The sequence below is a fragment of the Chaetura pelagica genome, unplaced genomic scaffold (genome assembly GCF_000747805.2).
Source record: "Chaetura pelagica isolate M959 unplaced genomic scaffold, ChaPel_1.0 scaffold1317, whole genome shotgun sequence".
Taxonomy (NCBI): domain Eukaryota; kingdom Metazoa; phylum Chordata; class Aves; order Apodiformes; family Apodidae; genus Chaetura; species Chaetura pelagica.
Window position 1 is genome coordinate 173,371 of NW_009954037.1, and position 14,105 is coordinate 187,475.

Sequence of the window (14,105 nt, forward strand, 5' to 3'; positions counted from 1 at the left end):
CCCCTCCTCTTCCTGCGTTGCCTCAGCACCAGCCTGGCTCCCCATCCCCTCAGGTGCCATTAGATCTCCCTGTTGTGCCACCCCAGCCCCTCAGCTGCTGTTAAATCCCTCCTGCACCCCCAGGGCCAGCCCGGACCCACCATTCCCTCAGGCCCCGCTAAATCCCCCCACCCTGTCCTCTGAGGGTCTAAATCCTCTCATCCCCTCAGGTCCTGACCTGGGCCCCAGATCCCCTCAGGGTCCCACTAAATCTTATCCTCTCAGCACCCTCGGGGTCCCACTAAACCCTCCCATCCCCTCAGCACCCAGCTGGGACCTTCCATCCCCTCAAGCCCCTCTAAATCCCCGCTCCATGCCCGAGGACCAAGGAAGCCCCGGGGAGGGGGCAGCCTGGGCCCGGGCTCCATGTTCTACGTGCATCTGCTGGTCAACAAGCGCGGGCCCCTGGCCAAGATCTGGCTCGCTGCCCACTGGGAGAAGAAGCTCACCAAAGCTCATATCTTCGAGTGCAATTTAGAGACCACCGTTGAAAGGATCATGTCTGCAAAGGTACAGGGTTAAATGCCTCCTGCTCAGTTCTGAGGTAGAGGTGTGGATCTTCTATAGGCAGTGGGGCTGTTGCTGTTGTTGAGGCTGAGGACAAATCTGTGGCTGTTTCCAAACCAATGTGGTGTAAACTCCTGCTCTGATTTTATTCAGTTCTCACTCGGGTAAAACCTCCATCCTGTTACATGACAGTACTATAAATATTTTACTGACTGTTTTACTCCTGGAGATCTGTGGCATACATTTATGCACAGCTTTTGCTGATCTTGTAATAAATAACTTTTGCCATACTGCAGCCATCCCTCCCCTGTAAGTGAACTTCTTCCAGGTCTCCCATCATAAGCTGTTAAATATATAATTAAGCATATGCAGTTCTTAGGAGAGACTCTGCGTGAGAGGCTGAGGTCCCCTGTGTATCAGGGAAGGTGTGACTCAAGCAAGCACAGATGCAGGCAGTCGAGTGCCCATGACTCAGTCCTTGGCCTCCCCTTTGCAACTGCATCCGAGGGAACAGTGAAGAACACTTTGCACTGTCACTAATCAATGGTGCAGGAAATCCAAGGCTTCCAGCTGGTGCAAGCAGGGGGTTTTATTTTCTCCATTAAAATACCTGCTTGATATTTGATAGTCTGAATTTCACTGTCTGTCTTGCAGGGGTTATGATTAATAATGTTGGTAAAGTTATCTTGATATTATTTGGAAGTGTTTTCCAAGAGGTGCTAATGAAGTACTCTCTACTTTTCCTTTGCATGCTGTCCTGTTTAGCATCAGCAAGACCACCCTGAGGTTGCTTGGTGCAGGAAGAATTTGCGTAGATAAGGGCACAGTTATGGCCTTTATTTGCATAAATAAGGGTAGCTGCTATAGTGCCTGCTTACTTAAATACCTGAACTGTCAAAGGCTAGGATATGTGCAGCTACCTTCTCTTCCAGGATGTCTCACACTGTTGGCAGGCAGCTGAGATGTTTTAGATACAGTAAGAGCATCAGGTCAGGACTTGTCCTTCAGCATGGCAATGTTTAGGAACAGAAGCAACATGGAAGTTCATGGCTCTGGGAATTTCTGTTCACACTGCTCTACATCAGTACAAAGCCCTGCTGCATTTTGTAGAGCTCTGTACTGGTGTATTTTAGAACTCTGTTACTGTAATATTTTAATTTTTATGTTTTTTTGCCAACTAACTCCTGATCAACTTTTAAATCCTCAAAGTTTACAATAGCTCTGCGAACCTCTGGGCACTTACTCCTTGGAGTAGTGAGGATTTACCACAGGAAAGCAAAGTACCTCTTGGCAGACTGTACTGAAGCTCTGACAAAAATGAAGACAGCTTTTCGCCCGGGTATGTACAGAACTCTGCGTTTTTCCATCCCTGTCCTCCACACTTCTCATTGTAAAAGGAAATTTTGGGTATAAATACACATTATTGATCCTAAAGGAAATGGAACTTATTGGTGCCTATGTTTAGTCTGGCTTAATTTAATGCCATTTCAGGCCTTTGACTCCTTCCAAAGAAGCAGTATCTTAAGTGGTGGCATGAGAAGAAGCTTGAATTCAGCCTCCATTGCTAGATAATTAATTTTAATCTCTGATGACACCAACAACATGTCTAGCATTGTGTTGGTGCCAGATCTGACAGTTTGTGTTGAGCTGTAGCCATGTAGCCAGTGAGAAGGGGGGAGAGATGACAGAATCCTTTCCAAGGGGCTGCACATTTGTTGTACTTCTGCACCAAACGGGGAGGCACTGTTGTCTAAAAAAAGGCTAAGAATGGGACACCAGCACCTCTTGTCAGCCTTAATGTGCTTTGTAACTTGGTCTGTTTGCAGAGTAGTGAGTACGTACTTTACCATAATCTCAAGGATGTGATTGTAATTAGTTAGTTCCTATTTGTAAACATTTGGAAATCTCTAGAAGAAACACTTCAGATAAGTACAGTGCACTATCTACTTTTAATAGATACTACAGTAGCTTAGAGAGGACTGCACAAGAACAAGAGGCAATGGTCACAACTGCAGCAAGGGAGACTCCAACTAGATAGAAAGGGAGGAAAAAATTTTCTGAACTGCAGAAACAGCCTGTCCAGGGATGCTGTGGAATCTCCATCAGCAGAAACAGAAGTGATCTGGCTTACAAATTAATCCTGTTTGGAGCAAAAGGTTGGACTAGATGATCTTCAGAAATCCCTTCTCACCCCAGTCATTCCAGGATTCTCTGATTACCAAGTAGTTGCAGTCTCACTTCATAATTATTTGATGCTGGCAAATAGCGTGATACAGACACTGCAGAGGAAAGGAAAAGGCAGTAATTCATTTGGAGAGGAGTGAGAGGCTCCAGGCTAGATATCAGCTATAAAAACCTTTCAGGCACTTAAAGTAGCTGCTCATAAACCCCATGTATATACAGCATTTCAGGTCCTGCAGCAGCAGACTCTCCTGTATGTGTCTGTAAAAATATGGCTGTTCAACTACATGTAAGTTAAGGATTTAAATTCCAATTTGGAATCCTGTTGACAAAGTAACAGAGCTTCACCTTTTTGTTATTTAGGATTGCAGCAGACCTTCCTGAGAAGTTTATGGCCTTATATCTACTTATGAGAACATCACTTTTCTTGTATTGCTGCTTACTTTGTTATGCTGTCTGTTTCTTTTAGGACTTGTTGACCTTCCACAAGAAGTCTCTGAAGCTGCTTATCAGTCCATCACATTGCCTGAAGAATTTCATGATTTTGAAACAACGTTACCTGATTTAAAGTAAATACTTGCCTAGTATTTTAGTATTTGTTGAAGCAAAAAACATCTTTGCTGTTATCTGACCAAGACTAGGGGGGAATTGTTTTGTTTGATAACTGAATTCTCCTAAATCCCGAGTCAGCTTTGCAGGGCTACAGTCACAGGAACTGCTTTTGTGGAGTTCCTCCAAGTCTGTTTCATCAACAGACCTTTTCAATGAGATCATGTATTGAACGTGGAGTTCAGGATTTTCTCATTTCAAGTTGTCTGAGGACACAGGAGACTGTGCAGGAGCTTTGCAGCTGCCTCCTTGCTTGGAGGTGTAAGTTTAAAAGGATGTATAGCACCTGTTTTCCATATGCTTATTTTTAGCTTTTAGAGGAAATTAAAAGCAGGAAATTTTATCAATAAAAACTTAAATGTCCTGAGTGTGAACAGCTTTGGGAAACAGTTGTTCTCTCTTCACAGAAGTGAGGATTGGCCAGGGTACTTTCAGTGCCACAGAGGACAGAAGCATAACATTTTGGGATGTTATGATAAAACATCAGGATTAAAGACTGTTTAGAAACATGTTTTACAATTCCAGCTAAACGGTCAATGGGATTCAGTTCACCCTATATATTGTATAATGTTTTTTTCCATCAGTGCCATTGATGTTGCTGAGCATTTTGCCTTGAATCAGAGCAGAGCTGAAGACATCACACTAGCAGAGGATTATGAAAGCAATATACTTCTCTGTGATAGAAACTTTGGTGAGAGAAGTTGAGAGATTAGAAATTTTCTATAAGGAATGGTGTGTTTTCTGCAACATTTTGTACAGTCAGAGCCCTTTCCTCATGTGAACAAGCTATTACTAAAAGTGCATTTCCTTCATACTTGTGTTGATTGGCCTGTCATTCTGTCTTGTGTTTAAATTTTCATGTATGTACTTTGCTTAAGTAATATGATATCAGAGACTGAGAACCAAACCCAACAGTTTCTGCTTTTGTACTGATTTAGCTAAAATTGTTTCTTGTTTATTCCATCTGAGCTGTGGTATATCTTAGAGTAATTTAAACATTATTTGAAAAACTAGGAAATACGCGTTTCAAAAAATTCATGCAGATGAACCATAAGAAATTCTGTGTTTGTTCAGGTGAAAAACCAGAAGCAGAGAGAAAACTGAGCTGCTTCGACACCAGCATCTTCACAAGCAGCAACAGCCTTGGGGGTGATCACAACTCTGGGAGTATGAATGGGGACAAGTCTGCACTGCCTGAGGACACCCTGAGTTTTGAGCACGACTGTTTTGGAGATGAGGAGGATGCTGCAGATATGATTGGTAGGGTTTGCCACAGACAAACAGGATTAGTTTCTTTCAAAATATTTGTATTTTCACAGGCAAACAAACAGGACAGCGTGAAAGCGATTGTTTTCAAACATAAATTCCAGATGTTTTGTTGTTTTCATACTTCCTTCTACTTCCTACTTGTCACTAAATCTATGATCACTTAGATGTTGCCAAGTAAATTTGTATTAAAGAAGATAATTCAATTTTTTGTTAGAACTTAAGGCATTCAATGTATACTTAATGTTTAACAATTTAATTTATAATTCGAAAGGCAACCTACTGCAGCCTTTTAATCTTCATTGTTGTAACAACAAAAGCAACAAAGTAGCTTCTACATCTCTATGCTTTAGAGTACTTAGAGATTTATACCTTTTAAACAAAACAAAATATCATGCTTTTCAAAGGTAAGATGGAAATCTCAAAATTAAGACTAGGGTTCTCCTTTTTGCATTGTTGAGGTCGGGCGTGTCACTGGCAGCCATCTGCAGGAGCTGAGCTTGTTTGTTTGCACAGAATTAATCTTAAATAAGTCACCCTGGGCTGCATCAGGCTATTTCATGGCTACTCAGCCTTAGGGCGATTAAAATGATGCATTTTGTATTTAAGAAATCCTGTTGAGGGATGAGCCAAATGGCCTGGAGAGAGACATTCTTGACCTGGAGGAACAACATCATTTGCCACAGGACCTGCCAGAGAAGAGCACAGCCAGTGAGTCCACTCTGCTGCTCCAGCCTGACACAGACCCTCTGGGTCTGCACTGACACCTCAAGTTACTCACAGTCAGCTTTGTAGGCTATCCCATAGCTTTTACCTTTGCTCATGTGTCTGTTGTTTTTTCCCAGTACTCTTCATCCACCATTTTATGTATAATATCATTTGACTTAAGGACTCCAGATTTGTAACTTGACATTGCTTAGGAACACTTGCCTATGACATCCCCTTGGATGTGCTGTTGATCCACCCCACTGCTCCCACAGTCTGAGACCACTTTTGTAAAGGAAGGGAAACTAAGAGCATGCATTGACTGTGAACATCACCAACAGCATTTCAGTGACAAATGACACGTTAGTAATTCCTAAAGGTGTTGTTAGTCTTCTTTAGGTTTGATACCGATGAAATTATCTTGAAAAGTGTTTCTGGATTATTTTTTTTCAATACCTTAAACCCTTATACCCCCTTCACTCTGTTACTTTCCAGCTGAGTAATCAGGATCAGTTTCAAGGGGAAAACAGCAGCAGATGCCCCTCCTGAAACTAGTCCTGATACTTCTGCATTGACAGAGATGTCCACAGTGCCATGCAGTTCCCTGGTAGTGGAAACACATGTACTGAAACTAAAGACTTTCCCCACTAAACACTTTTTGTCAGGTGGGTTTTTTTCCAGATCAACTCTTCAGTCCATCCTACCACCTGCCCAGAAAGGTTCTGGTGTCAGCAGAGGGAAGTGTGCAGGACGTGAGTTACTGCTGGTTAAAGTTACTGTGAGATACAGACAGAAGAGTGTTCTAATTCTGATATTTTTTGTGTGATCTCCATGTCCTGAGATTGAGGCATTATTCCATCTTGTAAACTTTTTTTTTTTTTTTAATTTGGGTTATTTGCTGGGTTTTCTTACAGTTGAGTCCAATTGTGCAGACACCAACATTAAGGAAGTCAGTCATCCAACAAACAAGACAGTGCTGTTCCTGAGGGAAGAAGAAGGATTTGTGCTTGAGCCTGTTGATGATACAGGTCAGACCTTGATCAGTTTCTTGCTGAATGTTTGTGTTAACTAGGTTTGTTTTTCTTCTTGTTAGTGAAAATATTTGCAGAGCAGATTATTCTCACTTCAGGTTTTATCTGCTCCTGCTGTCAAGGGTTCTATTTTCTGGTAACAAAAATACAAAACTAGTATTGAGTTATTTATCTGATCTGCCCAAATCCCTGCTCACAGTTTCCTCCATGTACCAAATCAAGATTCTTTTGCTCTCCAGTTCCAACAGCACAAGCCTGGCCTGTTCATGAGTGTTACTGACATTTCAGACTAAGAACTTTTATTGCTGGTGACACATCACTTATTTTTATGTGTAAACTCACAATCTTAAAACGTTCAGGCCTTGGTAAAATTTTGGTTTGTTAACTTTAACTTGAATAAGACCCCCCAAAAAAAATGTTTCATTTCTTCTGTGGGTAAATCTAAATGTCACCTATCATGTTGGTGGCTGTTAGCAAATAAGTTCACTTTGACACTGTTATTTAGAATACTGGAATTTTCCAGCCTGCCAAAATAATATTCAGGAAGTTATGGCAATATAACCAATCCATGCCTCTCTTTTGTGTTTACTATGTACCTCTTAATTAAATTGCTAAAGAATTAAACTGACAGAGATTAATTATTAGGTAATGAAACCTGTTGAGTACATCAGCAGTTCTTGGAACAATTAACTTCCTGATGGATTAAAGATAGCTTCAGTCTTGTTGATGTATCATGTTTTCTCATTAAGCCCTCAAGTTCCTGGTTCTTTAGTACAATAGTCATATGTCTTCTGTGATCAAACATACCTGAGTTGCCTGTGCAAGAATACTATGAGTAGACTTTATAAAAACTTTTGAAGAATGGCCCATGCACTTGAACTTTGAATTTCAAGCCTGGGCAGGGTTTCAGGAGGTCAGCAGCCTGCCTCTTTGATTCACACTGCTTTTTGGTGCCCAAGTGTTCTGTGAATAGACCTTATTGTTTGTTTGTTTGTTTGTTTATTTAATAATTGCTCTATTTAGGTGTCACCCAGAGGAAAAAAAATAAAAGAAAGAGGAAGTTGCTTGTGGATGTAGAGAAGGAACTTAGCTGCAAAGCTATATACAACCAACTGAACAACTGCACAGACATCCTTGCTACATTGGACCTAGCACCCCCAACAAAAAAAACCATGATGTGGAAGAAGTCAGGAGGTGTGGATAAACTTCTGGCCCACGCGGCGCAGCCTGTGGTTCATGCCAAGCTGCAAATGGTAAAGATCCATTCCTTGTTGGTTCATGTGCCACTATAGAGAGTGTGGGAGGGCTGCATATCCAGGACCCAACTGTGAGAGATCTTGCAGACCTGGTTTTATGTGAACTTCTGGCAAGCTGGGGGTGCTCAGCATCACTGACAGTGCTTCTCTGAAGTACAGTTTGGTTGGTGACCTGGGGATCAGCTGGAGACCTGGGGATTATCTGCATACTCACCATTCACTGCTTTATCAGAAACACCAACTGTAGAGCTTATGGCTTTAATCTCCAACTACAAGTAAAAAAAAGACAAAGAAACCTGAGAGTTGATGTTCCATCACATACTGGCACCTCTCTGATTGTACACTAATACACTTTTTAAAAAATTCTGTCTATTTCTTCCCTATTTTCAACCTTGTTTTATTATTTTCTGGTGTGTTTCTGCACTGTCATCACTATGAGGCCACATCTTTCTTCTGTATTTACTTTAAAGGCACATAAAGCTGAAACAGTCTTATGATATTGTTAATGGCTTTGGAAAGATGGAATGCCAATTTCTTTTGTACTTCCCCAACTGGAGCTGAAGCTTCCAGCTGGAGAGCAGGCAGGAATTTGCCTTTAGAGGACCAGGAGGTTCCTTGTCACTCTGTCACTTTGGCTGGTTCAGGGTGGGCTCCTGCAGCTGTGAACCTTGCTGCTCTTTTTGCCCAGGAAAGATGTATTGCTTCCTAGAAACAGGATCTGCCAAAGCCTCCCATGTCTCCACATGGTACCAGATAGATCAAGGAGCTGTAAGTTCAGAGCTGGTGATGAGATAAGGAGATCAAGGTGTGTACAAGGTGATAAGGAAAGATGCTCCATGGTGTGTGTGGCTCAGGGAGCCGGGAGGCAGGGCTGCAGGAGCCAGCTGGGCTGCTTCTCTGCAGCAGCTCAGCTTCACCACTCAGAGCCAAGGTGGAGAACTGCAACTTGCTCTTCATGGGGATGAAAAATACTGACACAGCAGTTCATGGGGAGAGAAATTCTCACAGATAACTCCAGATGTTCCTTTCTTTCATCCCTCCTTACTCCTTACACTTCATCCCATCCTTTCATTACTTCAAGGAAAAAATCTAAGCTGCTCCTAAGATGTTTCTTCATGGAGTTCCCTGCCAAAGTTGAAGCTGCAAAAAGAAATTACTTAAAAAAAATATTAAAATTGCAGGTTTTTGGAACCACCTAATTCAAATCTGTAAATTCCAGGTTGCTGTAATTAATATTTGTCATGTTCATTCCTCTGTGTTGATGTTTGCAAATAACCTGGCATTATATTCTGAAAGCAAACAAAAATAATTGTTTTCAGTTGTTTGCAAAATGCTTCAAGAGTAACGGATTGGGGCTGGGAAGGAATGGGATGGAGGAGGAGCCTGAAATTGAAGAAACAAGAAACGAGCAAGATACCACAGGTAATACTTTAATTCTGTTCTAGCAGAACTACCTATTAGAAGATACTTTCATCTTTACATAAGGTTTGAGAGACATGTGCATGGTGTTTGTGTGCAGTGTTGTACAAATTATAGGCCAGTGAAGTTAAATGTTAAGGAAATTGGCTGCTGATTTTTTAAAAAAGTTTTTTACGCTTACAAGTACTTTGCTGTTCTTTTGTTCCTTAAATCAGAAATGAAATGCAAGTCCTGTTCTTCCCTGTGGTGTGCCACAAGGAGGGATTTTTGGTTTCATCTTTGGTTTCTCTATATGTCTACAAAACTCCAGATTTATTTATTTATTTTCTAATAAAAAAAATCTTCCCACTTATTCGGAGTTCAGTCAAACCACTCTCCAGATTTCCAAATTCATATGAATAACTTCTATGTGTATCTTGAAGACTGTGTTTTGGTTATTATCAAAGCAGAAGAAATGTTCCATTATAGATCTCCTGAGAAGGTGCTGGATCTGCTTTCACTCCTTTGCTCTGCTAGAAGTACAATCCCAATGGCTGCCCCAGAGGTTAATCAACAAAACCACCTCCTGCAAGTCCTTAAAGGTCAACTTTTAGGAAAGGAAAAACTCTCTTGGAAGGTTCTTCTTCTCCAGTGGTCCTACTGGAAATTATATTTTTTCAATGTTTACTCACTGGCTCATAGTCTCAAGGATTGCTAGAGTGTGATTTTTCTCTTTCAGTGTTTTTTTTAAGGGCAGCAATTCACAAGCAATTTCCTCTTAAACCTTGTTTGTCTTATTAACACAGAGATGCTGATAGAAGAGCCAAGTTCCCTGCAGGAGGCAGCTCATTCTGAGACTGAGATTAAAGATAGAAATGATTCGTTTATGTTGACATCACAGAATAAAAGAAATGAAGCTGATGACAACTGTGGTGCAACTCTAGTGAGCAGTTTCCATAGTTTTAGAGACTTAATTGTTTTTTTGTTTCATTCTGTGCTAGGCTTCCATATGAAACAATTTTTAAAATGACAAATATATGTTTGAGGATGCTAGAGTTGAGCAGCTTGTGTCATGGAAGTTTATTTAGAGGCACTTGGGAAGATTCTTGCCATGCATTCAACTATTAATTAAAATGTCTATTAATCAGTATAGATTACATTCTAATCACTAAGTATAAAGGGAACACTAATATGAAAGATGGCCTTTTTGTACTGAAGAGATAATTTTTATCCTTTATAAAGATGACTTTTATCTTTTGTGTCTCAAATTGAGGAGATACTCAAGAAATAACAATTTATCTATTTCTGCCATGTTTATTTAGAGTAACATCCAAGGGGGTTCTTTGGAGAACATGAGGCTTATTAAAGTTGAAAAAGAATTACAAAATTGTATGTAACAGCAGCAGAAAATGTAGGTTCTGTGTCTGTGCCCCTTGGTGTGGATCCAGCTGTAGGATAAATACCATGGCAAGGTCCTTCCTCCCTGAGGAGAGGCGTGGTAGAAATAGCAGTTAAGAAATCAATTTGGGAAATGTTGATGGCAAGAATTCTTTGAGCAGACTTAGGTAACTGAGAAGTGCATTGGGTGCATGAACCATGATACCTGTTAATCCCCTTTCCTGCTCCAACAGGAAGGAGCAGCTTTCTCAGAGAGCTCCTCCCTGGCCACCCACTCCCTGGGCCCAGCAGGTGAACCCCAGCCAGCAGAGTCAGCCAAGGAACAGGTACCCAAAGCTGACACCTCCAGCTTAGTCCAGAGATTCTTTCTCAGAAATGATAAAGGCTCTTTTGCCAGTCAAGAACTTTGTATCTTGGTAATCAGGGATATGTTTATTCCAGTGCTTAACAGCCTGTGAGGGAGACAGCTCCTTCCAGCCTGTGCTTCCTGTCAGAAGGGAAGTTTCTCAACTTAACTGGCCATGGAAATACTCCAACACTCTGATACAAGGGCAGTATTCTCTTGTTGATTTCAGAGATAAAGCCCCAAATTAAAAGCCAAATTTTTGACCATCCTTTTTGGTCCCTGACAAGTACAAACACTGTCAGAATCCCAGTTGTGCAGAACAGTTTGTGAAGCTGCCTCCCAAGGCTCACTGGGGCCACTTCCATTGTACGCCACACCTTCGTGCACCTGATCTGTCCCTTTGTAGCAGAAAGAACACAAAGTTACATTTCTTTCCTCTGCTTCACAAAGCCTCCATAGACCTATGACCATGGAGGTGTCACAGGTTCCTGATATACCAAGGGTGGCCTTCAAAGTGCCCAGCTCCAGCTGGATTTTCAGTTAGCCTAGAACTCTTGTCTGTTTTCTCATCATGATGTGTTAGGTTTTACCCATGGTGTCTAACCTTCTGTTCTGGTTTCTCTCGAGGAGCTAACAAGGAATGGGAAAGACTGTGAAGAAACAAGAAGCAAAAGAACTCTTCAGTTCTTAAGAACTTTACAGGTACCAGAGCTGGGTTTTGTATCCAGGTGCCAAAGCCAGGGGTTGATTTCAGTTGGACCACATGGGAAAATCTCCTGCTTAGACTGTTGCTTGTGTTGCTGCCTCTCACATGCAGTGTGTAGCTGTTTCACAATTATTAAAGATTAGTAATATATTAATTTAGTTATCTATATATTTATGTGTATGCTATAAGTATATATAAATAAATCTATATTTATAACATATATATTTTGTACAATTTATATATTATATACTAATGTATAATTTTAAATGTCTAAAAATGTATTTTATATATGAAATTATAAAACACATTTATTTACATTTTATATTTTATATAAATGTATAGTTTATATAATATTTGATATAATATAAAACATTGCTATATTTCTGTATTTAAGTATGTATTTGTATTGTTTATGTAATAACATGATTATTAGCAAAATATAGAATGGTAACTAAGATAATTTAAAAATGTTCTTCTTATTAAAACTGGGTGTTTGTGTAGGAAAACAGGATTCTGAGAGCCTGACATGGTGTCCTCTCCCACAGCTGCTGGAATCACTAGAATTTTCTCTTTGCTGAAATGCTAAGCCCTTGCTCTTCATCACAGCCTGCTTGGTATTTTTTAAAAAATCATTTTCTGGGAGCATGTTTCAAAGGTTCTGTGCAACACCCACAAGGAAATGCTGACCCAGAAGTGCAGCCATTAAAAACCAAGCAGTGGTGACACTGGGCCAGCTGGGACTGACACAGCCTGTGACAGAGCTGGGACTTGGTATCCAAAGAACAGGCTCCATGATGGTTTTTATTCTTCTTAAATCAGGAGAGCCATTAGGGATGTGCTTTGTCACATGCCTGTTTCACAGCTGCATTGAACCCCCTGGAGCTGTGGGCACGTGTATGTGTTGGGGGCACCTGTAGGAACAAGCAGTGCCATGGCAAGGAAACATTAGGAGCCACTTCTGTACAGATGCCAAGACAAGGCCCTGGCTCAAAGTGTTCAAGAACTTTCACTCCAAGCAGCACTGTCCAGTCGGTGGGACCTGGTTTCACTGGCAGTGATGCCAACCTGACTGATTTTCCTGTCTCCCTTATGCAGCACCTGAAGAGCTCAGGCATGAATTCCTTCAGCTTCCAGGAGCTCTGCTGGAAAAGCAGCCGGAATGAAGCAGCAGCCAAGTTTTACACCCTTCTGGTCCTGAAGAAGCAGTTGGTTATTGAGCTTCATCAGAGTGCTCCCTTCACAGACATCACAGCCACCCCGGGCCTCATGTTCAGCACTTACTGAAATCATGTGGATCAGCTAAAAAAAGAAATCAATCTTATTTAAAATTTTCCAGGAAATGTATTTCCTGGGGGTAAAAAAAAGTGGCAGCTGAGCAGAGCTCTCTTTCCTTCAGACCACTGCCAAGTTCAGGTGTGTTACTTCAGTATTAGTCACTAAGGTGTTCACTAGCATGTTTATTATTTAAATGCATGTTTATATGATGAGTAGTTGCTTATTCTGGTAATACTAGATAGCTAAAATATATCCTCTGCATAACAAATTGTGAGAGATATTATGGGAGTCCTTAAAAGCCTTCCTCAGAGACCAGCTTTGGAGGTTAAATTATTTTAAATAGGGCCTGTGTGTGTTAATTATCTAACACCATCAATAAAAGAAGTATGTTAAGCTCTCTTTCTCAGAAGAATTTCTATATGAAATTCTATATGAAATTACTCCTTTAAAAATGTTCAGTTGAGATTTTAAGGAATATTTTTGGAAGATACTGTCTCCAGCCTAGGTTGTGTGTGTTCAGGCAGAGAGAAGTTACACCACCCCTGGAAGAGCCTTGTAAGCTTCTGACAGGAATCCTTTCCTAGGAATCCTGCAGGTTTAGATGTCCTGCAGCATATTTATTTGAAGACTAAGCCTTTTATTTATGTGTATACCTATTTAAAAATGGATGTTTAACTGAAATATTGTGAGTTCTTTGCTCTTTTTTTAGCTAATTTAGGGTAAGTTTTAAGACTTTTGCTGTCATTTTGTAAAGGCAGTGTTTGTCAATTGGCTCAAACCTGCTAGGCAGGGGTCAGCTGTGTGTGCTCAGCCCTCCAGAGTGTCGTGGGGCTCTGGGGACACTGATGTCTCTTACTAAGAAATCAATAAAAATCACCAGACAATGTTGCCTTTGCTCAGTGAGGTTTGTTCTGAAGGACCCAAACTGGCGCCTGCCAAAGCCCCCGTTGGGTTTGCCCTCTGAGAATCAGGGGGTTTGGTGCTTTTCTGAAAATGTTGAAGGGTGGATGATCCTCCCTCACCTCAGTTACACCCCTGTGTGTCTGTCCCTGCTAAGGGAGTGTTGATTTAGTGTGTGTGCAGGGTTTGGGGAACATGAGGGATGATTTCCAGGGGTCTCCTCAGAGGAGTAAAAAGGCTTTAAGATAGTGGATGGGCGGGGGGTCGGGCTGGCTGGTCCTGGGGGTCCTTTCAGCTGAGTTTCTTTGTGCCAGGTAGGAATATTTGATAAAATAAGCAATCTGTAATCCTTAGTCAAACCCTCTTTGCCACTGAGAAGGTACTTTTCTGGGTCAACAGGAGAGAAAAGTGACCCTTTTTGGTAAAAAACCTTTCCAGAAAACCTCTCCTGCACAGACCTGAGGCTGTTGAGTTCCTGCTGGGGGTCC

At 41.2% G+C, this 14,105-nt stretch overlaps 1 protein-coding gene across 1 annotated transcript; it reads left to right on the forward strand.

Moving 5' to 3' along the window:
• The first annotated feature begins 405 nt into the window (after nt 1-405).
• On the forward strand, nt 406-12,726 carry RAD21L1 (RAD21-like 1 (S. pombe)). Its single transcript, XM_010002311.1, has 12 exons — nt 406-549; nt 1,756-1,885; nt 3,197-3,296; nt 3,921-4,027; nt 5,212-5,313; nt 6,222-6,335; nt 7,362-7,591; nt 8,914-9,016; nt 9,799-9,935; nt 10,624-10,725; nt 11,364-11,438; nt 12,538-12,726. The coding sequence occupies exons 1-12, from the start codon at nt 406-408 to the stop codon at nt 12,724-12,726; spliced, it is 1,533 nt and encodes a 510-aa protein (XP_010000613.1).
• The last annotated feature ends 1,379 nt before the right edge of the window (nt 12,727-14,105 follow it).

Bases quoted from the DNA above. Each gene is read 5' to 3' on its own strand.
- RAD21L1 (XM_010002311.1), top strand. From the start codon at position 406: ATGTTCTACGTGCATCTGCTGGTCAACAAGCGCGGGCCCCTGGCCAAG. The intron at 550-1,755 runs GTACAGGGTTAA...AAATCCTCAAAG, and splicing joins AAAGGATCATGTCTGCAAAG to TTTACAATAGCTCTGCGAAC. The intron at 10,726-11,363 runs GCTGACACCTCC...GTTTCTCTCGAG, and splicing joins CCAAGGAACAGGTACCCAAA to GAGCTAACAAGGAATGGGAA.